General features: G+C 49.1%; 1 protein-coding gene across 3 annotated transcripts in view; it reads right to left on the bottom strand.

The window, feature by feature from the left end:
- GRIK5 (glutamate ionotropic receptor kainate type subunit 5) overlaps positions 1-26,502 on the bottom strand; it is a 492,150-nt gene that overhangs the window by 134,588 nt on the left and 331,060 nt on the right. For all 3 annotated transcript variants that reach the window (XM_063942365.1, XM_063942364.1, XM_063942366.1), the window contains 4 exons: positions 26,221-26,386; positions 3,627-3,805; positions 3,473-3,526; positions 1,831-1,992 (listed from right to left, as the gene is read on the bottom strand). In XM_063942365.1, the coding sequence (XP_063798435.1) occupies positions 1,831-1,992; positions 3,473-3,526; positions 3,627-3,805; positions 26,221-26,386 (561 nt within the window). The remainder of the gene's footprint in view (positions 1-1,830; positions 1,993-3,472; positions 3,527-3,626; positions 3,806-26,220; positions 26,387-26,502) is intronic.

Raw genomic sequence — 26,502 nt, 5'->3', positions numbered from 1 at the left:
GCGCGCAAATGAGACCCTTGCGGGCACGGTACGCGCGCCACGCCATCTATTCTCCCTCCAGGGGGGTCGTGGACCCCCAAGAGGAAGAAAAGATGTCTGTATGCCGGCGGTCAGGATTCAGGCGCCGGTATGGTGGTCGCCGGGAGGCCGGCCACTGGCAACCTGAAGACCACCCGAATAAAACTATGGTCACGCAGAATGGTCGCGGAAAGTGAGAGGCTGGCGCCATGTTTTCTGTGTATGGGATCCAGTTGTTTTGCTGCAACCCCCGTAACAGTCATAAATGATCCCTGACTGTCAAGCAAATTGCTAAAAACTCCTCAATGTGAGCAACTTCGCAAAGGTACCTTTGGTGCTTCTACAGTGCAACCATGATGCATGCGCAGATGGCCTATAATCACTCAACCTCATAAAAATAGGCACCGTCTATGAACCCCTGCACTTTTAGGGGCTCCACGACAACGGATCAATACAATATTGATTTGATGTCGACAGAAAATTATAATCAAACTTTCTTAAATTGTTCCAAAAGATAGAAAAAAATAATCGACGCAAATAAACAAAAACTTTACATTAAAAACTATCAGAGAAAATACTGTATTAATGTAATGTACCCAACTTAAAATACATAAGCCATAGGCATCAGATTCACATTACAGTTTCCAGATCGTAGTCGGCTGGTTGGTAAAGTTAAAAACGTATTAGGAGATAATCTGCGAGGGTGGTCCCGAGATTTCTACTGCCTAGGGGTCTCCATAGGGTTTAATCCACCACTGGTATTGCGTCTTAATCAGTTCCTGTATTCCTTGATATGCCCTTATGAAGGTGCATAAGAGCTGACACTTATGTGAGTAATAGAATAGGAGAAGGCGCACTTTGGGGTATATTCAATTAAAGTCGGATCCATTCCGACATGTATTTGTCGGAATGGATCCGACAACCCCTATTCAATCCCATCTTAATTCGACTTTTTCAAGTCGAATTGAGATGGGACGCAGAGGAGGAGAAGGGGGGTGAGCCGCGGGAAGACCAGCGGGGGGACAGCCGGCGGCCATACAGGGAAGATCAGCGCTACTGCAGCAGGATGTCACTCAGCCGCCCGACCTCACGGCAGCTTCCACCCGGCTCCAGCAGCGTGCTGGTGCCGGGTGGAAGCTGCTGTGAGGTCGAGTGGCTGAGTGACATCCAGCTGCAGCGCTACTGTAGTGCTGATCTCCCCTCTATGCTTGCCGGCTATCCTCCCGTCTCCCTGCGGCTCCCCCCCTCTCCTCCTCCGGGTCCGCATCTCAGTCCGACATCTTTTGATGTCGGACTGAGATGGTCGAAAAGGGGCCCCGTTTTCGACACAAGCACGTGGATCGGCAGCTATTCCGCCGATCCACGTGCTTTTCGACAAGTCGAATTCATCGACTTGTCAAAAAATTTAGGGATATATTGAATAGGTCGAATCAGGATTCAACCTTAAAAAGTCGAAAACTGCCGTCTTTTCGACAGACGGCAGTTTTCGACTTCAATTGAATATACCCCTTTGTCTGTAGTGTGCGGGGCTGTGCTTCATCGTCCTTGTAATTGGTGCTAATACACAAATCTGACTTATACAATTGCCAATACTTGTCTAATAAAAGGACCTGATTCAGGCTTATTGCAGCAAGCTTTCTTTTCTTTTGGAAACTCCCCTCTAGAAATCATGAATTTATATATACTGTATATATTTATTTTCTGTGCACACCTGTGAATACAAGTTCTGATGTACGTAATAGCATTGCTTATAATCTATGAGGGCTATAATTTATCACTTCCCCAACACTCCATTATAATACTGTCACTTACTGCAGGCCCCAGGTATGTGCTGAGTTCACAGTTTTCTCTCCAAGACATGTTGAGGCTCCTCAGAAACTCCAAATAGAAGGGATGGCTGCTATTAAACATAGAGAACCCCAGGATGTTGGAATGGTCACTTACCACCCCTTCCAGAGATAATAACGGAAAGTCCTGTAATGAACACAGAGCAAGTCTGTTTAATAAGTGTGTCACCACCCATTTCGCAGGGATAGCCATGCATGTTGTCTATGCACAGATAACCGGACATGTATAAACACAACTGCACCTACAATATATGCTTTAAAATAAACCAGGATATACTGTACTGTATGCTGTCATAGAAACAGACAGAGAAACACAATGGGGGAAATGTAATTAAAAAAAAAAAAATTTTAAAAGTCAAAACCTGCATTTTGTGCTACAGAATTTAAAGTATTTCTATAGGCACAACCCGACTTGAAAAAAAATGTTGCTTTAAATCCCAAGTTAAAAAAATTCCAAAAATCAACAATTCTGACGGAAAGTGTCTTATATTATTTTAGAAATAGCTAAGAACTAACATATCTGTGGGCAATGACTGGGACGGGTGTGGATTATTATTAGGTCGACCAGTATTAGGGCAACAGTCACTAGGTTGAGCCCATATGGTCGACATGTACATGTTAGGTTGGTCAAAATGTCGACAGGATCAGTTGGTTGACATGTAAAATGTAGACATCCGTAAATGGTCGACAGGTAAAAAAGGTCGATACAAAAACTGTCAACACAGTGTTTTTTTTTTTGTGTGTGGCATTGTACATTAGGGTGGCCAATCAAGGTTTCTCAATCCCTGGAATCGGGATTGAAAAATTATCATTCCCGTGATTGCTCTTTTTTCAACCAGCCCCCCCCCCCCCCCTCCCCCCGCCCAGCCTAGTTAACTCCCCCTACTCTAGGAGGGAGGGGGGGTGGATCACTTGCTGCAAGGAGAGGCGGTAAGATGCAGGGTACTGCCGGGCGCCGGTGAGGTCAGGTAGGCCCAGCCAGGGGCAGGGGAAGCTGAGCAGCGGGAGCCAGGCAGCTTCTGAGTCTCCTGAGGATGCTCAATGCTGCCCAGCATAGAAAAAAGTAAAGTGGTGGTCAATCCCGAAATCCCCCGGATTAGAAGCTCCAATCCCGGGATTGAATCCCGGACAATTTTAGGCCGGAATCCCATCAATCCTGGGATTGGCCACTACATTGTGTATGTTGAACCATGTAAAAGCTAAATTGGTGGAAATTTGCACCCTCGTAGGCTCACTTCACTCGCCACGCAGGCAAAGTTACTATTCCCAATCTTAGTCCACGTGGATGGTAAAGTATGATTTTTTTTTTTTTAAAGTAAAAAAAACTTGTCGACCATAATGCTTGTCAACCATGTCATGTCGACCTTTTGACCATGTTGATCTTTTGTACCTGTTGAACTAATGCATGTCATCCATATGGGGTCGACCTATTATCCGGATATGGCATGTGACTCCTTTCTCAATCCACTGTTTCTTTCATTGCAATCTTTATTTTAATATGTATTTTCCTAATATTGCTTTGTACTCTTATGAATGCTCCAGTTTATCCTCCAGCCTAGATGGTCGCCCCCCCTTCCCCTTCTCTCTTTCTGGACATCTGGTCTCACCATTGTTGTCAGAATATATTTGTAATGAGCAGACGTCATCCCAAGCTCCGAGGCCTGCAGACAGAGGAAGGAAAAGGAGAGTGAGGTGGAGAATTGTAGATAACACAGACAACTGGGAAGGGGAAATCATAGATGTAGAGAGAGGAATACTGACCTTCTTAAGAATGAGGTGGGACACGGTGGCATTGGCATCTATAATGATAGTGGAAACTTTGTCATCACGAATTTCCTTTAATAAAGGGGTTGGATCATTGGTGTCGTCCAACATCCGCACAGAAAGTGTGTCTTTTGATATTAGGAACTGACGGACCAGCTCCTCCAGCCGCAACAAACCTGGTGATGGAAGAGAGAAAAGGCTGTGCTGTAAATCTGGAAGTAACTTCCTTAGGGAGCTGGAGCCGATGAGAAGGATTTTCATGGCGATGGACATTAGACCTCATCTAAAAAAAATAGCTTTTCTTCTTTCTTGATTCATTGTAGTCTAAATGGGGAGGGGACACGAAAAGAAGAGAGACCCGCACAAAAAAAAAAAGAACCCACCCATACATAAAACACTTGCGATTGGCTGACGGTGAAGAGCAGTGAGACTTCCGGATTGGTGGAAATTAGCGAGTTCCCGGTGATTCTGCCTCTTACCAAAAATTCTAAGTCAATACATTGATTCTACTGTAACTATAGAACCTTGAATGATGATGAGATTATGAGAAGGAATTGTGTCAAGTTTATTAATAACCATCCACAAAATGTTTGTAAACCTATCACACAGAGGTGAAGGAAGAACGTACAGGTGTATGACTGAAATGGGAAATTTGAGCAAATCGGCCAAACCTAACAAGATGGTGGAAGTCAGAGAACATAACCGTTTCTGAGTGACTATCTATAAGAGGCGTTCACAACCTTTTCTAGTCCGGGGGCCACAACAAAACTTCACTTGACTAAACATGTAAAATACATACAATTTACTAGTGGAAAAAGCCATGTTACAACACCCATATGGAGCCAGAGGTGTGTACAAAGCAGAGCAGGATGTGCAAGGCCCGGCAGTGTGGCTATCCCCTGTAGCAACACATTTCCTCACCTCTGCAGGAACACCATCACCATAGCAACACATCTTCCTGGATTGCCCCTGTACTCTCTTCATTTGGCACCCACCATAGTTGACAAGTTTCTGGCTGCCCCCTCCAGGAGGCAATCCTGGCAAGGTATAAGGGGCTGTGCAGGGGATTGGCAAAGGAGGCGGCGCAGGTGGGTGCAGTGACCATGATCGTATCATCATGGACACATCCCCACTACACAATACCAAGATTACCGGCATTGTACAGCAGGGGGCATGACTATGATGACGTGTTTTATTGAGAATCGCATCATCAGCTGCAGGTCCTCAGTAAATGGGCGTCTGGGTGGCAGGAGACTTGGTCCAGACATATGCTCGTGAGCTTCATAGACGCAGGGACACTAGTCGCGCCATCCTTGGGGATGGATGAGCATGGCTACATCTGTATGTCACATAAACGATGGGTAATAGGGACACGTCTATGGAGGTGTATGCATCTGTGAGTGGGCTGCCCCTATCCATACGCATGGTTTGATGTAAGTCACCAACATCACTGCAAGTAGAGTAACAAGGCAACAGTGCGTAAAAAGGGGGCGGAGCCGCCAGCACCAGGAAGTGCAGGGTGCATTCCCGGAGTGTCCAAAGGATGCTCCAGGTGGCACTGCAACGATATTGGCTACAGGGTGCCGTTCCAGGCTCACCGCCAGGCAGAAGGGTCATGTGACACTGGCGATGCCGCCTGCAATGCCCTGCCCTCTGTGTAGCAGCACTGCCCGCACACCCTAGCTATGGCCCTGATCACTGCGCTCCTGCATCAGCCCTATCCTTGATGCAAGCGATATATCTGAAAACAGACAAGATACGCTCCCCCTACAGGCGTATGTTCAGCTCTGCATCGCATGTGCACGAGCTCCTTCCCAGGGAGAATACAGATATGGTTTAGGAAAGGAGGGCGTCAGTAACAGAGGGAACAATATACATAACAGGCCAGCTCTATGTATCATCACAATTCTATTACAGTTTCATCCTTAGCATCTGACTTAAATTCCATTTGACACAAAGCGCGCGGGGGGTCACAGCTAGGCTCATCGCCACGGCTCACAGACTGCTGGGAAACAGGAGGATTTTATGCAATGCTAAAAGAACAGCTTCTACTGGGTTCTTGTAAGTAAAATAAAGGAAGAGTAAAACCAGAAATGTAAATGTATAAAACATGAGGGGAAAAATCATTCTTCAGGCTTATCCTGACTTTACTATGCAGCTTTGCAAAAAGCAAAGTGTAATGGTTAGGGAGAATTGTCTCTCCCCCATCGCAGAAATGGTGAAAGTAACATCCCAAAGTTCTTAGTCAGCGACTAAAGCCCTCATTCAGTATGGATCGCATTTGCAAAGCTGCTCCGAACAGCTTTGCAAATGTGATCCTTCGCAATGCAAATGCAGTAGGAGGTGTTACACACCTTCTTTCTGCATTTGCGATCCCAGTGCTGCGAGTCGCAGTCTGGGATCAAACATCGCAACCATCGATGGTCATTTGTGACGGAGAGCTGAGTAAGCCTTAGCTTACTCAGGCTGGTTGTTGCCGGGCGGCTTGCGAGGCCAAAGAAACTGCGTCACGCAATGCACTCCCCACCATTTCTGGCAACACTGGACGCCCGGCGACGTTCAGCCTGAGTACGCTAAGGCTTACTCAGCTTTCCGTCACAAATGACCATCGATGGTTGCGTCCTACACATGCGCAGAACGGGTCCTGTATGTGCAGTTTCCTGATTATCGGGAAAATGTCATGGGGATCGCTAATGTGATCCATACTGAATAACCCCCTAAGATAGTACAAAGGTGCAAGTAGAAAATAGCAGCTATTTCTAATCATACTTAGGGGGTCATTTAGACCCGATCGATGCTGTGCGTTTTCGCATAGCAGAGATCGGGTCTGAAGTGCACATGCGCCAGCGCCACAGTGCTGATTGACAGGCAAAGGCAGTCGCTGGGCGTGTGTGCTCGCCGTTTTGTGGCCGCGGTCCGGCCATGCCTGCGGTGCCAGGGGGCGGGTCGCAGCGGCTGCGTGAAGTCACACGCAGCCGCTGCGACCAGGGCAGCAATGAGTAGCTCCCGGCCAGCGTGCAGGATCTACTCCTGAAGTACAAAAGCATCACCGATGACCGATGCTTTTGTACTTTTGCGGGGGAAGGGGGGGTTGGGCAAGCAGGTCGTACTAGCCCTGTGCTGGGAGTCCCCCTGCATGTCTGTGTGCCTGATCGTGGCCCTGCAAAATATTGCAGGGCTACGATCAGGTCTGAATTAGGCCCTTAGTTGGGGCCAAACTCTGTGTGCAGATTCCCTGTTCTGTACTGACGCCCTCTGTTAACTAGGAGACTGTATAGCAAGTCCTCTTAGCCATGCTGCTGCATTGTCCAGTGTGTGTTCGGCCCTCCTAAGTAACAGTTAAGGTGGCAGCTGTCAGCATAGGGATGAGACAATTAGTATGCTGGATATTCTTAGGTAAATAAAAATCATCAGAGTTACTTCAGGTATGTTATTTAGCTCAGTAGGACAAACGCCCTGCAATCAACTAATGCCCAGTTGTGGGTTTAAACTACAGATTTCATTAAAAGTGTAAGATAAAGCCCTTTGATGTTCAGTGGCACCTACCATAGGGCTGATGTTTCATAATTATTAAGATTATAATGTAATTAGCCTCACTAATTAACAAAGGGCCTGCTTCAGAGATTGACGCAGTGAGTATCTGTAGGATAAAGACGCCTACTGCTAGCATCTGCAATCCGAGTGCTGCATCTGAAGACGCAGCACTGGATCACAGTAGCGACCATTGGTCGCCATGACCGTAGCCCCTGGCCATGTGAGTAAGCCTCAGCGTATTCAGACCGACCGGCGGAACAGCTCAGCTGTGGCCAGGAAGTCTGCGTCCGAAGATGCAGATCTTGGGATCGGATAACCTACAAAATGGGGGCAACATGTTCATATTTTGTTGACCGGTCCCCGATGCCACACCATATCCATTATGCTGCATCAAGATTGTTGCGGCTATCTTGCAGAAGAGACTGGCGTGTCTGGCACATGCGCAGTACAGACTCTGTGAATGCGCAGATCTCTAACAATTGGAGACGTGCATAAACCATCGGGTTTATGTATGTCTCTGAATGAGGTCCATAGGGCGATTACGGTAACTTTCTAAAAAAAAAAAAAAAATTGCGACACTCTTGGCCTCAGTGATACTGCCCCGGAGTGGAAAGGGTTAACTTGCCGCTACAAGGGGCCCGGCTTGATGTGATATTTGCAATTTTGACCTTCAGTTCCTCTCATTAAAATAAAAATAGATTAAAGCGGTAAAACTGTTTAAAATATTTAAAAATATATTGATCATTGAAAAAAATGCTTTATAGGGGAATTTCTTTCATTCTTTTATTTGAGTGGTGTTAAATTGGCAGCATAACCGATGGTGGGGGTAACCCCTTAATGAATAGGACGAAACACTAACAATTTTCACCACCATAGGACATTTCACCCTATAATAAACATGCAACTTACTATGGGGTGTAGTTAGCAAAGCTCAGAGAGATAGACTGCGTAGGGAACATACTGTGACCATAGCAGCATAAACGAACCGTCGGGGCTTCCTCAGCGCCACTCAGTGCATCACCTTGGCTTGGAAGGGGTTAATGTTTTGTGGTGGGAGGAACGTGGAGAGAGGGTCCGAGGGGCTGATTGGCTGGATCATGTATAGGGGCTGGCCTGTCATACATACAGGCTGCTGACATGATACTTCCTCCCTCTTTTCAGCTCTTCTCATGAGGTCTGCAAGTATATTTATCTCATTTAATATACTATACCCTTATTCTCTCTCATACTTCAAAAATATCCCTTTCTACTTCTTTCACTCCCTCTCCTCTGTTCTTTTACTTTCTATATTCCCACTTCTCCTGGTCTTCTTTACCCTTCTATTCTTACCTTGGTACGAGGTTTACAAGTTTAGATTTCGTAGGCGCTCTGTGCCTCCCCTATGGCCGCCAGAATTCAGCTCGCATCGCTGCCCCCCGCCCGGCTCCTGGACGCCCTGAGGTCCAGCCAGCCCGGGGAGTGCCTGCTGCGGCTGCCGGAGAGGTTCGGGGCGCGCGCGGCCGGCCTCGGCTGCCCGCCCGTGCTCCCCCGCGAGTGCGCTCTCTGGCCGCGGCGGGGGACGGAGCGCGGGGGATAGAGGGCGCACGCGGCGGCTTGCCAGGGACGGTGCTCTGCCGTCCCTGAGCCCGTCGCTAGGCGCCACCAGCAGCAGCTCCGATCACGTGGGGCCGGGGCGGAGCTCCCGGCCCGTGGATCGGCAGCTTGCTGTCACCAGGGGGCGCTACTGCGGCCAAAATGTTTATTTTAAATAAAAAATAAAAAAATAAAATCTAAAAAATAAATAATAATAATAAAAAAAAAAAAGCGGCCACGAACATCCACTACTGGGGTTCCTGGGCGGGCGGGGGGTCGCGCGGCTGCCAGACACATGCAGTCTAGGCAGCACCTGCGTGCGGCTTCTCATCCTGCCAGCTGGGGGGCCCGATGAGGCCTGACCCATCTGGCCGCCCCACCCCCTTTCGGCCGGTCAGGTCCGGCCTGCGCCCTCCCCCGACAGAGCGGGGTGTCGCCCCCGCTCTGCGGTTTCACATCCCCCGTTGCCAGTTGCGGATAGGGCAGGGCCGGTTAGAAGACTCTCCTGCCGTGGTTGGACCCGTGATGCCGGCCCCTCCCAGGCGGCTAGTGGCCCGCTTTGTACTGCCGCCAGCCGTCAACGTGCAGCCCTACCGGTTTCATACGGGGGCGGCGGGCGACGACAGTAGGCGAGCGATCAGTCCCTCCCCGCGTCCAGATGTCTGCTTCCGTAGCTGCAGCGGACAGCACTCAGCCGACGTTGAGCCGCCTCTTTCTAGTTCTGGCGACTCTCCGGCTTCTCCTCCAGGGGCCTTTCTCCCGACGGGAGGTTTGCGTACCTCCCGTGGGGCGCGCGACTCGCGTGCCGCGTCTGATCTTAGAGCCCCTGTCACGGCGGCTGCACCCGTGGTGAACGCCACCACCTTGTCCGCTATTTGTGCTGCTGCCGTGTCGACGGTAGCTCCCTTGTTATCCTCCGTACCCGGGAGACCGGGATGGGCCACCGCTTTTTTGGCGGATAACAATGCGCAATCTCTCCTGTCCTCTGGAGTGACGGTCGCCCCGCCTGCCCCACCCCCGGCGGCTGCGGGTCCGTTTGGGGAACGGGGGAACATTGTCGCTTTTGTTTCCCCAGCCGCAGACGTCGGGCCAGGAATGGAGTCAGTCGACGCATCTACAAGTCGTACGGCGGCTGCTGGGACGGACGGAGTTCCCCCTCTTACTGGTGAGTCTTCATCGGACCCTGACTGGTCCGACGGGAGCGCAGTTACCCCCGTAGTGGGGGGGGGATCTAGTACTCAGTCCCGCTCCTCTCGCAGCGGCAACAGTGCGCGTAGGGGTACCGGCAAGCGCGATAGGCGCAGTGGCACGGACTCTTCCCTTGCCTCCACGTCCTCGGAGGGTGTGTCCCCTTCCTGCGACAGTTTGCACAGAGTCCAGGGTCAAAAACGCTGCGAGCTACGGCATTCAACCTCTTCCGCCTCGCAAGTGTCGGGGGAGTAGTACACCGTTCACTGCGCCAACACGGCAGTGCACCGTGGTCTCCGGCCCCGGTCTGGGACCGAATCCGTAAGGGCCTATCTGCTTATATTTTGCTCTTACTAGTGATGCTCGTATAGCCTTGCTTTCGGCTAAGCAAAAGGGCCGGGACAGCGAGGACGCTTTGCGCTCCTACCCGACTTGAGTTAGGTGCATGTTGATCTTGGCGGCGTGTTACTCAGAGTCGCGCCCGGTCGAACACATGAACATCATGCGCCTTCAATTCCTTATACACGTGCTGTACCATACTTGGCGGCGTTACTACTGGGACTTCCGGCGCAAACAGCATGGGCGGCAGATCTATACCTTCGGTAAAAAGGATGTGGGATTGTGCCCGGAGCTGCCGCAGAGCCAGCCGGTACAGCAGGAACGACGGGTTCCACGACCGGCCTCTCATTCTGCCAGCTTTTGCGGGGGTTCATGGCGCGCGGGGGCATGGTTAATTCTTCGCTTTCAATTCTGCCCGATGCGGTTTGGGGCGGCGGTGTCGCATTCGTCACTCCTGTATCAGCTGTGGCGTAGGCCACGGGATCAAGGACTGCCCCAGTACACGGCACAGGGGTAATTCCGGCCCGCAGAGCCGCGCTCCCGCGGCCCCAAGCGCTGGCCACAGCCCCCTCCCCAACAGCCCCCTCCCCAATTAGACTTCGAGCGCTCATACCCTGGCTGTGACGGCTCACGCGGCCGGTGGACGCCCTATTCTTACCTCGGGTTTTCGCACCTGGTTGCCTCTTGCCGATACATAGTCTGGCGGATCACAGGGCTAGTACGAACTTGCATTCGGCTCGGTAGTTTCCGGGCGTGCTCCGGCAGAAGGTTGCGGCCGCATTGTCGTTGGCCGGGATGATAGGCTTTCTCATCCATCTTTCCTGTCCTCTCGGGTCATCGGTTAATAAGGCTATCCCTATTATCAGGTAGGGTCGTTTACCTATCTGTAAGTTTGATTCGGCCATAGATGCCATTCGGTCGTTTGGTCCGGGGGCGGCTATGTGTGAATTGGACATCGCATCAGCATTTCGCTCCTTCCGCTGCACCCTTTCGCCTTTCGATTATGGGTTTTCAACTGGATGATGGCTAATACATCCATCGCTTCCTCCCTGTGGGGTTTTTTCTCTCTCGTGCGCTGACTTTGCAAGGTGCAGTTCTTTCCTCCACTGGGGTCCGCAGCAAGCGACGGGCGAGCGGGGTATGTCGCACTACCTGGATGATTTCTTTTGCTCGGCCCACCTGGCTCTGTTCGCTGCGTTGTCTTGCTGCGGTGGCCGTTGGCAGGGTCCCTCCGTTTACCTCGGGATTCAGAGGGATACGGTCGGTGGTCTCTGAAGGCTCCTTGGGGACACGGTGTTGCGTCTTCCCGATGGTTTCCTCTATGAGCTCACCGTGGACAAGCTTACTCTACTACAGGGCAATCCTTCTTGGGCCTGTTTCTTTTTGCTTGGAACGTTATCCCAATGGGTAGAGTTTTGCTGTGGGAAATTGGAATGGGCGACTGTTTGGATTAGACACCCTCATCATTTTCTTAGTTTAGCACTCGAGGGATTTACGTATTTGGACGGATTTCTAGTTCGTTTCACCTCCTCTCTGGAGCTTTTCACGGACGCCTCTGGTGCTTGCGATTCTTGCTGTTGCTGGATGTTTTTTCCCATACTGGGCACAGTGGCGCTCTGGCGCTATGCCCTGCATAACAGACAGGTGGTCTTCTGGTGCGACAATTTGGCCGTGGTTTTTTGCCATCATTAGGCAGGAGTCCACATCCTTGCTGGACTGCGGGTCTTCGCGCAGATAGTCTTGCTATGCTGGGTGAACAACATTACGTTGCGAGACAAGCATGTCCCGGCCGAGCGCAACAAAAATTGATGATACCCTTTCTCGCGGCGACTGGCAGTGGTTTCGGCAGTTAGCTCCTGCAACTCTAATCCAAGGGGACTTCTGTCCTGCTTCTGTGTGCGGATTGGAGGATTTAGCCCACAGGTCTTTGGCTCCTGCAACTTTTACGGCCTATCTGGCCGAATCGCTACCTTCTGGAGAGGGGCCATAGTGGGTAAGACCCCTCACAAGGCAGATGGCCCAGAGTTGCAGTGGATTCGGGATGTCTGGGATGGTAGCAGAAGGCCGATCCCATAACATCTGGGTAGCAGGCCCTCAGGGATGGTGGCAGAAGGCCGATCCCATAACATCGGGGTAGCAGACCCTTGGGGATGGTGGCAGAAGGCCGATCCCAGAACATCGGGGGTAGCAGGCCCTTAGGGATGGTGGCAGAAGGCCGATCCCAGAACATCGGGGCAGATGGCCCTCCAACATTTAGGTTATTATTTCAATTATGATTTTGAGATATCTTATTTTCCTGAGATGTCTGCTGTCTGCTATGTGGCCCATAACATCTGGGTAGCAGGCCCTCAGGGATGGTGGCAGAAGGCCGATCCCATAACATCTGGGTAGCAGGCCCTTAGGGATGGTGGCAGAAGGCCGATCCCAGAACATCGGGGCAGAAGGCCCTCCAACATTTAGGTTATTATTTCAACTATGATTTTGAGATATTTTATTTTCCTGAGCTGTCTGCTTTCTGCTATGTGTGATAAATATTTTCAACCGTCCCTTAGTTAGACAGGGAGTTTTTTAATACATGTTTAGATTTAATAGGCCTTCCTTTCAGTCAATAAAGGCCGTCGACGCACGCCCCGAAGGTTTGGGGTGTAGGATTCAGAGCTCACGATACGGGGATACGATATTGGGGATACGGGTTTGCCTCTTCGTGGCGGCCTTTACGATGTCCTTTCCACGGTACGCTCAGGGTGGGTGAGCTGGGGTCCGTCTCTCGGACTTCAGCCTCGCCCGTGCTGGCGGCCTGCGTCGTCGTATGCCCTGACGGTTTGTGGTGTCGGATTCAGCGCTCCAAGACGGACGTAGTCGGCAGGGGGCAGTGGGTTCGAATGGGTCAGGCTCATGCGCGGGGCATTTGTCCAGCGGCCGCGGCCCGGGCTTATTCGTCCCTTCGGCCTCCAACGCCCACCGGGTAGCTCGTCCATCGTGACGGTTCCCGTTGTCCAGATATCACTCCCGGTCGGTTTTGGAACGTTGTTTTTTGTACCTGGGTCTATCTCCGGCCGACACTGGGACTTACTCTTTCCGCATCGGCGCAGCGTCAGCAGCCGCTGCGGCGGGTTGGTCCGAAGTCGAAGTCCGGGCACTGGGTAGGTGGAAGTCTGGTGCAGTCATACGCTATATCAGGCCTTTTCCTCCCAGTGCGCCCCTTTGAGGACTAGCCGCTCGTCGCAGTTGCACTTTGCGATTGCGGGGGCCTTGAGGAATTTTTGTTTTATCGTTGGTTTTAATTACGGCTTTTGCCGGCTAACGAAGTTTTGTGTTTTTGCCTCAAGTCAAATTGGGCGACCCTTCCCCCCAAAACCCCCTCCCCGTTAGGGACGCAGTTAGGTTGCCCATCTACTACTCATACTATATTTACTTTGCTTATTAACCTGCGTCACACCCTTCTTTTGCAGGACGGCGGTTAGGTCCGCACTTTATATGATTTGACGGCCATTCATACATCTACGGGCTGTTCGTGTCTGGGATGGCCCGGCCAAAGCTGCGGGCTGTGCGCTGGTGGGGGCGTAGAGGCCTCCGCTGGGGACGGCCTGCGGGACTGGCTCCGGGCGGCACCCGCGGCCGGCTGGTATGCTGATCTTCTTGGGGGACCTTATTCACATTCTTAGGTACCTTTAGGTAGTTTTCTTGGGTTTCGTTGCATTAGTCCGTATTCTACTTTTATGTCTCTTTAGTTAGTTTTGTTCTGCTTTTTAGGTCCCTTTAGTTAGTCTTTTCGGAGTAGGTGGCGGTGGCAGGTTGGTAACCTGGCAGTTGGCCGGTTTCTGAACGGTTACTTAATTTTAATTATGAGTTCAAGGTTAGTAAGTTTGGGTGTACTTTTAGGTAAATTTTATAGTTTTATAATAAGAATTTACTTACCGATAATTCTATTTCTCGGAGTCCGTAGTGGATGCTGGGGTTCCTGAAAGGACCATGGGGAATAGCGGCTCCGCAGGAGACAGGGCACAAAAAGTAAAGCTTTCCGATCAGGTGGTGTGCACTGGCTCCTCCCCCTATGACCCTCCTCCAGACTCCAGTTAGGTACTGTGCCCGGACGAGCGTACACAATAAGGGAGGAATTTTGAATCCCGGGTAAGACTCACACCAGCCACACCAATCACACTGTACAACCTGTGATCTGAACCCAGTTAACAGTATGATAACAGCGGAGCCTCTGAAAAGATGGCTCACAACAACAATAACCCGATTTAGTTAGCAATAACTATGTACAAGTATTGCAGATAATCCGCACTTGGGATGGGCGCCCAGCATCCACTACGGACTCCGAGAAATAGAATTATCGGTAAGTAAATTCTTATTTTCTCTATCGTCCTTGTGGATGCTGGGGTTCCTGAAAGGACCATGGGGATTATACCAAAGCTCCCAAACGGGCGGGAGAGTGCGGATGACTCTGCAGCACCGAATGAGAGAACTCCAGGTCCTCTTTTGCCAGGGTATCAAATTTGTAGAATTTTACAAACGTGTTCTCCCCCGACCACGTAGCTGCTCGGCAAAGTTGTAATGCCGAGACCCCTCGGGCAGCCGCCCAAGATGAGCCCACCTTCCTTGTGGAATGGGCCTTAACAGATTTAGACTGTGGCAGGCCTGCCACAGAATGTGCAAGTTGAATTGTGCTACCAATCCCACGAGCAATCGACTGCTTAGAAGCAGAAGCACCCAGCATTGTTGGGTGCATACAGGATAAACAGCAAGTCAGATTTCCTGACTCCAGCCAACCTGGAAACTATATTTTCAGGGCCCTGATAACATCCAGCAACTTGGAGTCCTCCAAGTCCCTAGTAGCCGCAGGTACCACAATAAGCTGGTTCAGGTGAAACGCTGACACCACCTTAAGGAGAAACTGGGGACGAGTCCGCAGCTTTGCTCTGTCCGAATGGACAATCAGATATGGCTTTGTGAGATAAAGCCGCCAATTCTGACACTCGCCTGGCCGAGGCCAGGACCAACAGCATGGTCATTTTCCATGTGAGATATATCAAATCCACAGATTTGAGTTGTTTAAACCAATGTGATTTTTTAGGAATCCCAAAACTACGTTGAGATCGCCCAGTGCCACTGGAGACATCAAAGGGGCTGTATATGCAGTACTCCCTTAACAACTTCTGGACTTCAGGAACTGAAGCCAATTTCTTTCTGGAAGAAAATCAACAGGCCGAAATTTGAACCTTAATGGACCCAATTTGAGACCCATAGACACTCCTGTTTGCAGGAAATGTAGAAATTAACCTAGTTGAAATTCTTCCGTGGAGCCTTCCTGGACTCACACCCTGGCACATATTTTCACCTAAGTGGTGATAATGTTGTGCGGTCACCTCCTTCCTGGCTCTGACCAGGGTAGGGATGACCTCTTCCGGAATGCCTCTTTCCCTTAGGATCCGGCGTTCACCCGCCTTGGCGTCAACGCAGCTGCGGTAAGTCCCGGAACAGACACGGTTCTTGCCGAATCAAGACCCTTCTTAGTATCTCTTGAAGTTCCGGGAACCAAGTCCTTCTTGGCCAAACCGGAGCCACGAGTATAGTTCTTACTCCTCTCCTTCCTATCATTTTCAATACATTGGGTATGAAAAGCAGAGGATGGAACACATACACCGACTGGTACACCGACGGTGTTACCAGAGCGTCCCAGCTATTGCCTGAGTGTCTCTTGACCTGGCGCTTCAGGTGGGACGCCATCATAACCACCTTTGGTCTTTCCCAACGGTTTACAATCATGTGGAAACTTCCAGATTAAGTTTCCACTTTTCCGGGTGGAATTCATTTATGCTGAGGAAATCTTCCCAGTTGCCCACTCCCGGAATGAACACTGCTGACAGTGTTATCACATGATTTTCCGCCCAGCGAAGAATCCTTGCTGTCATTGCCCTCCTGCTTCTTGTGTCGCCCCGTCTGATAACGTGGGCGACCGCCATGATGATGTCCTACTGGATCAGCACCGGTTGACTTTGAAGCAGGAGTCTTCCTAGGCTCAGAGCATTGTAAATTGCCCTTAGCTCCAGTATATTCATGTGGAGAGAAGTCTCCAGACTTGACCACACTTCCTTGGAAATTTTTTCCCTGTGTGACTACTCCCCAGCCTCTCAGGCTGGTATCCGTGGTCCCCAGAACACAGTCCTGAATGCTGAGTGTGCTGCCCTCTAAAAGATGAGCACTCTGCAGCCCCCACAGAAGAGACACCCTTGTCCTTGGAGACAGGATTATCCGCTGATGCATCTGAAAATGCGATCCGGACCATTTGTCCAGCAAATCCCCTGAGATCTGCCGAATGGAATCGCTTCGTAAGAAGCCACCATTTTTCCCAGGACTCCTGTGCATTGATGCACTGATACTTGGCCTGGTTTTAGGAGGTTTCTGACTAGGTCGAATAACTCCTTGGCTTTTTCCTCCCGGAGGAACACCTTTTTCTGGACTATGCCCAGAATCATTCCTAGGAACAGCAGACGTATCGTCGGAAAACAGCTGCGATTCTTGGAATATTTAGAATCCAGTCGTGCTGTCGTAGAACTACTTTAGATAGTGCTCTTCCGACCTCCAACTGTTCTCTGGAACTTGCCCTTTTCAGGATATCGTCCAAGTAAGGGATAATTTAGATGCCTTTTTTCTTTGAAGAAACATCTTTTCGGCCATTACCTTGGTAAAAGGCCCGGGGTGCCGTGGATAATTCAAACGGCATCGTCTGAAACTGATATTGACAGTTCTGTACCACGAACCAGAGGTACCCTTGTGGAGAAGGGCAAATTTGGACATGGAGGTAATCCTTGATGTCCAGGGACACCATATAGTCCCCTTTTTTTCCGGTTCGCTATCACTGCTCTGAGTGACTCCATCTCGATTTGAACCTTTTATGTAAGTGTTCAAAGATTTCAGTTTAGACTATGTCTCACCAAGCCGTCTGGCTTCAGTACCACAATATAGTGTGGAAAAATAATACCCTTTTCCTTGTTGTAGGAGGGGTACTTTGATTATCACCTGCTGGATATACAGCTTTTGAATTGTTTCCAATGCTGCCTCCCTGTCGGAGGGAGCCGTTGGTAAAGCAGACTTCAGAAACCTGCGAGGAGAAGATGTCTCGACTCTCCAATCTGTACCCCTGGGATAATACTTGTACTATCTAGGGGTCAACCTGCGAGTGATCCCACTGCGCGCTGAGACTCTTGAGACTACCCCCCCACCTTGAGTCCGCTTGCACGGCCCCAGCGTCATGCTGAGGACTTGGCAGACGCGGTGGAGGGCTTCTTTTCCTGGGAAGGGGCTGCCTGCTGCAGTCTACTTCCCTTACCTCTATGTCTGGGCAGATATGACTGGCCTTTTGCCTGCATGCCCTCATGGGAAAGGAAGGATTGAGGCTGAAAAGACGGTGTCTTTTTCAGCTGAGATGTAACTTGGGGTAAAAAGGTTGGATTTCCCAGCTGTTGCCGTGGTCCCCAGGTCCGATGGACCGACCCCAACTAACTCCTTCCCTTTATACGGCAATACTTCCATGTGCCGTATGGGATCTGTATCACCTGACCACTGTCGTGTCCATGACATCTTCTGGGTGATATGGACAACGCACTTATCTTGATGCCAGAGAGCAAATATCCCTCTGTGCATCTCACGTACATATATATAGAATGCATCCTATTAAATGCTCTATATGAATAAAATATTTTCAGTCAGGGAATCCGACCAAGCCAACCCAGCACTGCATCTCCAGGCTGATGGCGATCGCTGGTCGCAGTATAACCACCGTATGTGTGTATATACTTTTTAGGATATCTTTCCAGCTTCCTATCAGCTGGCTCCTTGAGGGCGGCCGTATCTGGAGACGGTAACGCCACTTGATAAGCGTGTGAGCGCCTTATCACCCTAAGGGGTGTTTCCCAACGCGCCCTAATTTCTGGCGGGAAAGGGTATAACGCCAATATTTGCTATCGGGGTAACCCCACGCATCATCACACACTTCATTTTATTTTATCTGATTCAGGAAAAACTACAGGTAGTTTTTTCACTCCCACATAATACCCTTTTTTGTGGTACTTGTAGTATCAGAAATATGCAACACCTCCTTCATTGCCCTTAACGTGTGGCCCTAATGAGAAATACGTTTGTTTATTCACCGTCGACACTGGATTCAGTGTCCGTGTCTGTGTCTGTGTCGACCGACTGAGGTAAATGGGCGTTTTTAACGCCCCTGACGGTGTTTCTGAGACGCCTGGACCGGTACTAATAGTTTGTCGGCCGTCTCACGTCGTCAACCGACCTTGCAGCGTGTTGACATTCTCACGTAATTCCCTAAATAAGCCATCCATTCCGGTGTCGACTCCCTAGAGAGTGACATCACCATTACAGGCAATTTCTCCGCCTCCTCACCAACATCGTCCTCATACATGTCGACACACACGTACCGACACACAGCACACACACCGGGAATGCTCTGACAGAGGACAGGACCCACACTAGCCCTTTGGGGAGACAGAGGGAGAGTTTGCCAGCACACACCAAAACGCTATAATTATATAGGGACAACCTTATATAAGTGTTTTCCCTTATAGCATCTTTATATATATCTCAATATCGCCAAAATCAGTGCCCCCCCTCTCTGTTTTAACCCTGTTTCTGTAGTGCAGTGCAGGGGAGAGCCTGGGAGCCTTCTCTCCAGGCTTTCTGTGAGAGAAAATGGCGCTGTGTGCTGAGGAGATAGGCCCCGCCCCTTTTTCGGCAGGCTCGTCTCCCGCTATTTAGTGAATCTTGGCAGGGGTTAAATATCTCCATATAGCCTCTGGGGGCTATATGTGAGGTATTTTTCGCCAAAAAAGGTTTTCATTTGCCTCCCAGGGCGCCCCCCTCCCAGCGCCCTGCACCCTCAGTGACTGCCGTGTGAAGTGTGCTGAGAGGAAAATGGCGCACAGCTGCAGTGCTGTGCGCTACCTTTAGAAGACTGCAGGAGTCTTCAGCCGCCGATTCTGGACCTCTTCTTACTTCAGCATCTGCAAGGGGGCCGGCGGCGCGGCTCCGGTGACCATCCAGGCTGTACCTGTGATCGTCCCTCTGGAGCTGATGTCCAGTAGCCAAGAAGCCAATCCATCCTGCACGCAGGTGAGTTCACTCCTTCTCCCCTAAGTCCCTCGTTGCAGTGATCCTGTTGCCAGCAGGACTCACTGTAAAATAAAAAACCTAAGCTAAACTTTCTCTAAGCAGCTCTTTAGGAGAGCCACCTAGATTGCACCCTTCTCGGCCGGGCACAAAAATCTAACTGGAGTCTGGAGGAGGGTCATAGGGGGAGGAGCCAGTGCACACCACCTGATCGGAAAGCTTTACTTTTTGTGCCCTGTCTCCTGCGGAGCCGCTATTCCCCATGGTCCTTTCAGGAACCCCAGCATCCACAAGGACGATAGAGAAAATTAGTTTACGGGCATCGCTTAACCAAGTGGCTCCATATAACTGGTATACTATAAACATACGTGGATGGCGGGGCCGGTGGCCCAATTTTTACCATGTAGGGGCGGAGCGTACCTCCGTCCCTGCAACTGTTGGTGGGGCAGGGGTAGTGGCAGAAGGCCGACCCCTGTCCTTGGATTTTTGATTTTCGATGTCTGGGATGGAGGCAGGAGGCCGATCCCGGAACATCTGGGGCAGAAGGCTCCCTCACACATATGTTTTTTATTGCTTGTTTTTTCTGTATTATAACATTGATCACCCATGTTACGTTTATCATGCTTAACCGTTCTTCTCCCCGCCACCTTAGTTAGAGAGGGAAGTCTGCATTTTAGTCTTAGTATTTAATAGGCCTCCCTATCAGTCAGAAAAATAAAAGCTGACCCCTTTCACGCCAATTACAGTTGTTGTGTCTTTATTTTATAAGATAAGTGGTCTTGAGTGGCGCGTGGATGCATCTGACGTGTGAGGTTTAATAAAACATTTCTAGCCAATTAGAATCTACCTTACATTTTACACACTGTGTTTGAAAAATGACAGCTAGCAGCTAATTGGTCGGTACTTTATGGTTCACAATTTAATTCCACCCAAAGCTTTGATAAATATCCCCCAAGTAACTTGAAAACAGATACAAATGTTTTGTTTTAAGCACAATAAAGAGGCACTTCTATCTAGAATGGGGCCTTAATATCACATAAGTCTATATGGGCCTTTAGATCATACAGCTATTTCCGCATAATTAAGGCAACTCATACGTTGTTGTTCTCCTCTTCTGGAGAAGCCTGGGGAGAAGACGCTGCTAACCGCTTTGGGGACATGGCTGTCACGCCATTAGGCCCCCTCCACCACGGGTAAAATGCAGCAATACACGGGTTCGTATACAGGGGCAGGGCTTAATGATGCAATTTGCATCATTAAGGTCTGCTCCTTCCACCTGGAGCCGCGATTACAGCTATTTTTTTCAACACTGCACACTTTTCTCGGAAGCAGGCGGTGATGCGGTAAAGTCACCTACTTTACAAAAAAAAAAAATTGTGAGTCTCCCGTTACTTCTGGGGGGAGGAAGGCATGTATGAGGAAAATGGAAATATTTGGCATTTTAACAATAGGCTGTCCAAACTACAGCTGTAGTCATTTCCAAGATCCAAAAAGGTTAGCTTTTCCGAGCACTGGCGCGGATTCTAAGTCGCAGACAGAGTGACTGTAGTTGCAGACCGCCACATGTCACTACCTTATGCTAAGGCAAGAATCAGTACTGCAAATACAGAGGGTTGTGCGTCTGCAAGCGGAAAGCCGTGCCACACACTGATGTTATGCCAGCCGCCAGAACAGCCATCCATACTATCACGCTAGGTATAAGAGAACAGTCAGAAACAGGATTTGCTTACCCATATACAGTCCTGGGGATTACACAGAGCTCTAGCTACACGCTTCCGACACTCTCACAAGACAGCGCATTGCTGCAGCCCTGTTTGCCACCATGAAATGCCCACGGAAAGACAGTTCCGTCTGATTAGATAAGGATGGACATATGCATTAATGTGGGCATTCGCAGTTGCACATGCGCTGTATGCAAAACTCGCCATTTGCGCCCTCGGACTGGAAAGTGTAGGCAAAGGTTTCACTTTACTTTTCAGCCACTGAGACGGGTGCTCATCGGAGTCTCTGTTTCTGCAAGAGGTTTATCGTAAATAGCCCCAGCGTTAAAACATGGACTGATTCAGAGATGTACGCTATTCCGATGTTTACGCAGTTGAGCGATTATCACTGATCTACACATGCATCTGAGTTGTGTTGCGCTTGTGCCGGGATGGGCTTACGATGGAGGTGATTGGGGAGGTAACGGGGGAGTGGCAGCAAAAAAGCTGGTGTGGCCCAACTTTTTTTGGGGTGTCTCACAGCCTGCGACTGTGATCCAGTATGCAGATAACATTGCGCAGCCCCTCAGTACAGGCAGCCATACTGCGCTACCATAGGGCCACTCAGGGCTCTAATTATCGATGGCTCTGTGGCTGTGTATTTGCATGGATTTGCAATGGCGCACAATACACATCTCAGCAGCTGCAGTTACACTTGCATATTCTCATTTGCATATTCTCGCACAGCTGCTGCGTACACATTCACAGCTGCATTAGTGTACATTCATGGGCGTAGCTACCATAGGTGCAGGGGATGCGGTTGCTATGGGGCCCGAGCTGTCTCTGGGGCCCAGCCCTTCCCCTGCACCTATCTGCTGAGCCCCGCTGGCTGCTTGTTTTTACCTTAGAAATGCGCTGGCTGTGCTGCTGCTCACCCTGCTGGCTCCACCTCTCCTGAGTCCTAATGCTGGGAGGAGATGTGGCCGAGTCTGCAGGGACATCACTGGACCACGGGCACCACTCCTCCTCTCAGTGTCCACCTCCTCCTCATCTAGATGGAGCCGGCCGGGAGAGCAACAGATATGGGCACACTGCTAATCACTAAAACCGCAGAAAACGGCGCCCCATTGGTGAGTGCCCACCCGCTGCAGATAGTCGACAGGGGTGGGATAGGATCTCTGAGTAACCCTAACCCCCGGCCCCGACTGCCCGGGGGGGGGCCTGACAGACTGTGCTATGGGGCCCCAATGTGCATAGCTACGCCCCTGCGTACAGTCCATCTCTAAATAAGCTCCACAGTTCAGATTCTGTGCCTACTAGCTTCTTAATCTGGCGCCCTCTGACCTGGCAGTAATCAGGGACCTCACCCAGCTAATGACACCAGTGTAACTGTTCTAGTTGTAATGATTGAAACTATTTATGCACATGACTTTGATACTCATAAGGTTATTAATTAAAATAATCCAGAGATCTTTGTTTTAACGTGAAACATTCATTAAGACAGCCTACACTGATTTTTACTGACGACTGTATTGTATAATTTTATAATACATGCATATTAATAGCAAACAAGCATTCCTTTTAATAACTGTTTTCTTTGCTCTATGCCTACTCTGTATCAGCGGCAGAATATATGGTATATAATCTGCATTCAGATCAACACTGTGCACTGATCATTTTTCAATAAAGTTTTTTGTGGTATAAAATAAAAGTAAAAGACCATGTTTGGTTAAACCAGGGATGGGGAACCTTCGGCCCTCCAGCTGTTGTTGAACTACACATCCCAGCATGCCTTGCTACAGTTTTGCTATGTGGCCATGCTAAAACTGTTGCAGGGCATGCTGGGATGTGTAGTTCAACAACAGCTGGAGGGCCGAAAGGTTCCCCATTCCTGGAACCCTAGAGCTGGGCTTACACTGTTTAATTATCTGGCAGATGATCTGCTAGATCTGGCTGTTTGGAATGAAAATCTGGTAATCTGGTAATGTGTGAGAGCAAATGACAATCGACTATTTGCTTCCAAACACTGGAAAACGTTCAAAAACTGTCGTTCATATAAATTGGTTAAATCACGGATTTAACCAATTTGTCTGAACGACAGGTTTTGTCCGTTTTGCAGGGTTTGGGAGCAAATGGTCGATTTTCATTTACTCTCATCCAATACCAGATTTTCACCCCAACCAACCAGATCTGACAGACTGTACAGAGAATGCCCAACTTTAGTGAACAAAAAAAATGCAGTACCAGAAAGAAATCCATATGTAAATCCATAAGTAAGTGCTATCATTAGCAAATGGGAACTTATTTAATCATATGACATATGACTATGAAGGAGGGTAGACAACAATTTCATATAATGATCCTTTTTATAGTAAATAAAAACAAACAAAACTTTAGATGCTCTTCAAAAATCTCCAAATACTGAGCGTAAAGGATGATCTAGAGCAGTCCATTCAGATTCAGAATATCTAGTGTAAATACAGGTACATGGTGGTGGAATCTACATATGATAACCACCGCTGTGATTGCCTCTGGGACTTTTGGTATCATTGGGGCCGATGTATTAACCTGGAGAAGGCATAAGGAAGTGATAAACCAGTGATAAGTGCAAGGTGATAAACCAACCAGCCAGTCAGCTCCTAACTGTCAATTTGCATATTTGAGCTGATTGGCTGGTATGTTTATCACCTTGCACTTATCACTGGTTTATCACTTTCTTATGCCTTCTCCAGGTTAATACATCAGCCCCATTGTTTGGTCAGTAAGTTTCCAGATGTGCAGTGCATAGGTAGGGTAGACACAATCTGACTGTCTGGTTGTGAACTGTAATCTCTGACTATAGTTCTTGTGAAATATTAAGGCACAGAACCATATATAAGCAGCACTACACACCAAAGAAGTGAGCATGTTCTCTTCCTTCACAAACTCATTATGAGTTTCAGCAGAGGCCACTGCAGAGCCATGATCTTCTACAAATACAAAAGAGGTCTCCAACAGCAGTAGAATTTTGACCAAGAGCGAGCTGCTCTTGGGGAGGAAGCCCCATCCAGAACCACTGTGTTTGAGTGGTTTGCAGAATCTCAGCAAGGCAGACGGTCCCTGGAGGAAGAGGAGAGCTGCAGCAGACCTGTGTCCACCATCACCGAAGACAACTTGCTGCCATGTGGGCCATAGTTAAGGTGGAAGCCAGGGTGACTGTGCCCAGTTAGAGAAGGAGATAGGCATCTCATCGGGATCCATCTACTTAATACTCCACGAAATCCTTGGCCTGAGCAAGGTTTCTGCATGCTGGGTGCGCCATCAGCTGACTCGAGAGCAGAAGGCGGCTCGGATGACTTGGTGCCAGAACATGCTAGCCAGGTTTGATGGTAGTCGCTCAAACTCTATCTGGGAGATCATCAGTGTTAATGAATCCTGGATTTACAGTTTCGATCCCAAGACCAAACAACAGTAGGCCCAGTGGACCCCAGGGGGAGGTGCACCACCGCAGATGTTCCGACGTGAGCATAGCGTGGCCAAGCAGATGGTGGCTGTTTTTGTGGCCAAAACTGGTCATGTAGCAACCATACCGCTCGTGCAGTAGTGCACTGTCACAGGGGACTGGTACACCAACCAATGCCTGCCAAAAGTGCTGGAAGCCATTTCCAGGGCTGTCCAAGAACTCGCGCTTGCTGTGCCTTTCTCCACTGTGACAATGCACCTGCCTACAAGTCCAGGAAAGCAATGGAATTTCCAGCCCATGAACTCATCCAGGAGCTTGTTCATCTGCGGTACAGTCCAGAACTGGCCCCCTGCAACTTCTTCGTGTTCCCACAAATCAAGTGCAAGGGTATTCATTTTGAGCCACCGGAAGCTGCAGTGGAGACCTTCATCCAGCATTTAGAAGACATGAAGACCTTCATCCGGCATGTAGAAGACATACCTGCTTCAGACTGGTCCAGCAAAAGGTTTGAGCACTTGTAACTTTGCAGAGACTCCTCTGGCGAATACTTTGATAAAATGTAATGTTCACTTTGTTTGTAAATATAATACGTTTTGTCCATCCAGAAATGTATTGCACACCCCTTTGTATACCTCCGTGCTACACAGAGATAATATAATAACTGACAGAAGCCCATGAGCCATTGGAGCTAATGATCCAAATTCCTTACAACACACGCACGCATTTCACAAACACACTAGAGTTCATTTTTGTCAGAAGCCATTTAATCTATCTGTATTCTTTAGACTATGAAAGGAAATTGCAACACCCCAGGGGAAACCTATAGAAACTTGGTGAGCATATACAAACTCCACATAGATACAATAGTGGTCAGAATGAAACCTACTGCCACTGCGCTGGGAGTCCGCTGTGCTTAAAACTTTACGGGCGCAAACACATACTATACTTTAGTTCAGGCATGTCCAAACTGCAGCCCTCCAGCTGTTGTGAAACTACATATCCCAGCATGCCCTGACACAGCTTTAGCATTCTCTGACAACAAAACTGGGTCAGGGTATGCTGGGATATGTAGTTTCCCAACTGGCTGGAGGGCTGCAGTTTGGACATGCCTGCTTTAGTTAAACAATAACTAAATGTAATGTAGCATAGCAAACCTGTTGTAAACTGTATATACGCAATACATTAGGCTACAAACTTAGGGGGTTATTCAGTTTTGTTAGCAAACCAAAAAAGATAGCAATTGGGCAAAACCACATTGTACTGCAGGTGGGGCAGATGTAACGTGCAGAGAGAGTTAGAGTTGGGTGGGTTATATGTTTCTATGCATGGTAAATACTGGCTTCTTTTTTTCTACACTGCAATTTAGATTTCAGTGTGAACACACCCCACCCAAATCTAACTCTCTCTGCACTTGTTACATCTACCCCACCTGCAGTGCAGAATAGTTTTGCCAAATTGCTAATTTATTTGGTTTGCTAACAAACCTGAATAAGGGCCTTAGATAATTGCTTTGAAACCCTGGGGTGAAATAAACTTTCCCATAATTCCTTTGCGCCAACTGTCTCCTGGAATGCACCCAGGGAGTAATGGGTAATTGCCCTGTAAACAAGGAACCTATCAGTAGATGGTGACATGATGCATGTGGGAACAATATAAGGATGATCGATGTGGTTCAGCTGCTTACACTCGGCCTTGGCACAAATAAGGCTGGTAGAAGGGTTGTGAAAGGACTTCAGTATGTGTGACACAGCCAGGCTAATGTCTTCATTACTTGGGAACAGACTGACGGATGCAAACCGCAAGTACTGCAGCTTGGGTGCTTCCTCTGGTCCCACCTTTATGTGAGGGATCTACAGGAGGAAGACATAAAAAGAATTAAGGGGTGTTAGACCGTTGCCTTTTGTCAAACAAAAAGGACCTGTCACATAACATTACATACAGATCTTACACATCATACACACGCTAA

The sequence above is a fragment of the Pseudophryne corroboree genome, chromosome 10 (genome assembly GCF_028390025.1).
Source record: "Pseudophryne corroboree isolate aPseCor3 chromosome 10, aPseCor3.hap2, whole genome shotgun sequence".
Classification (NCBI taxonomy): Eukaryota; Metazoa; Chordata; class Amphibia; order Anura; family Myobatrachidae; genus Pseudophryne; species Pseudophryne corroboree.
This window is presented reverse-complemented; position numbering and strand designations above follow the sequence as displayed.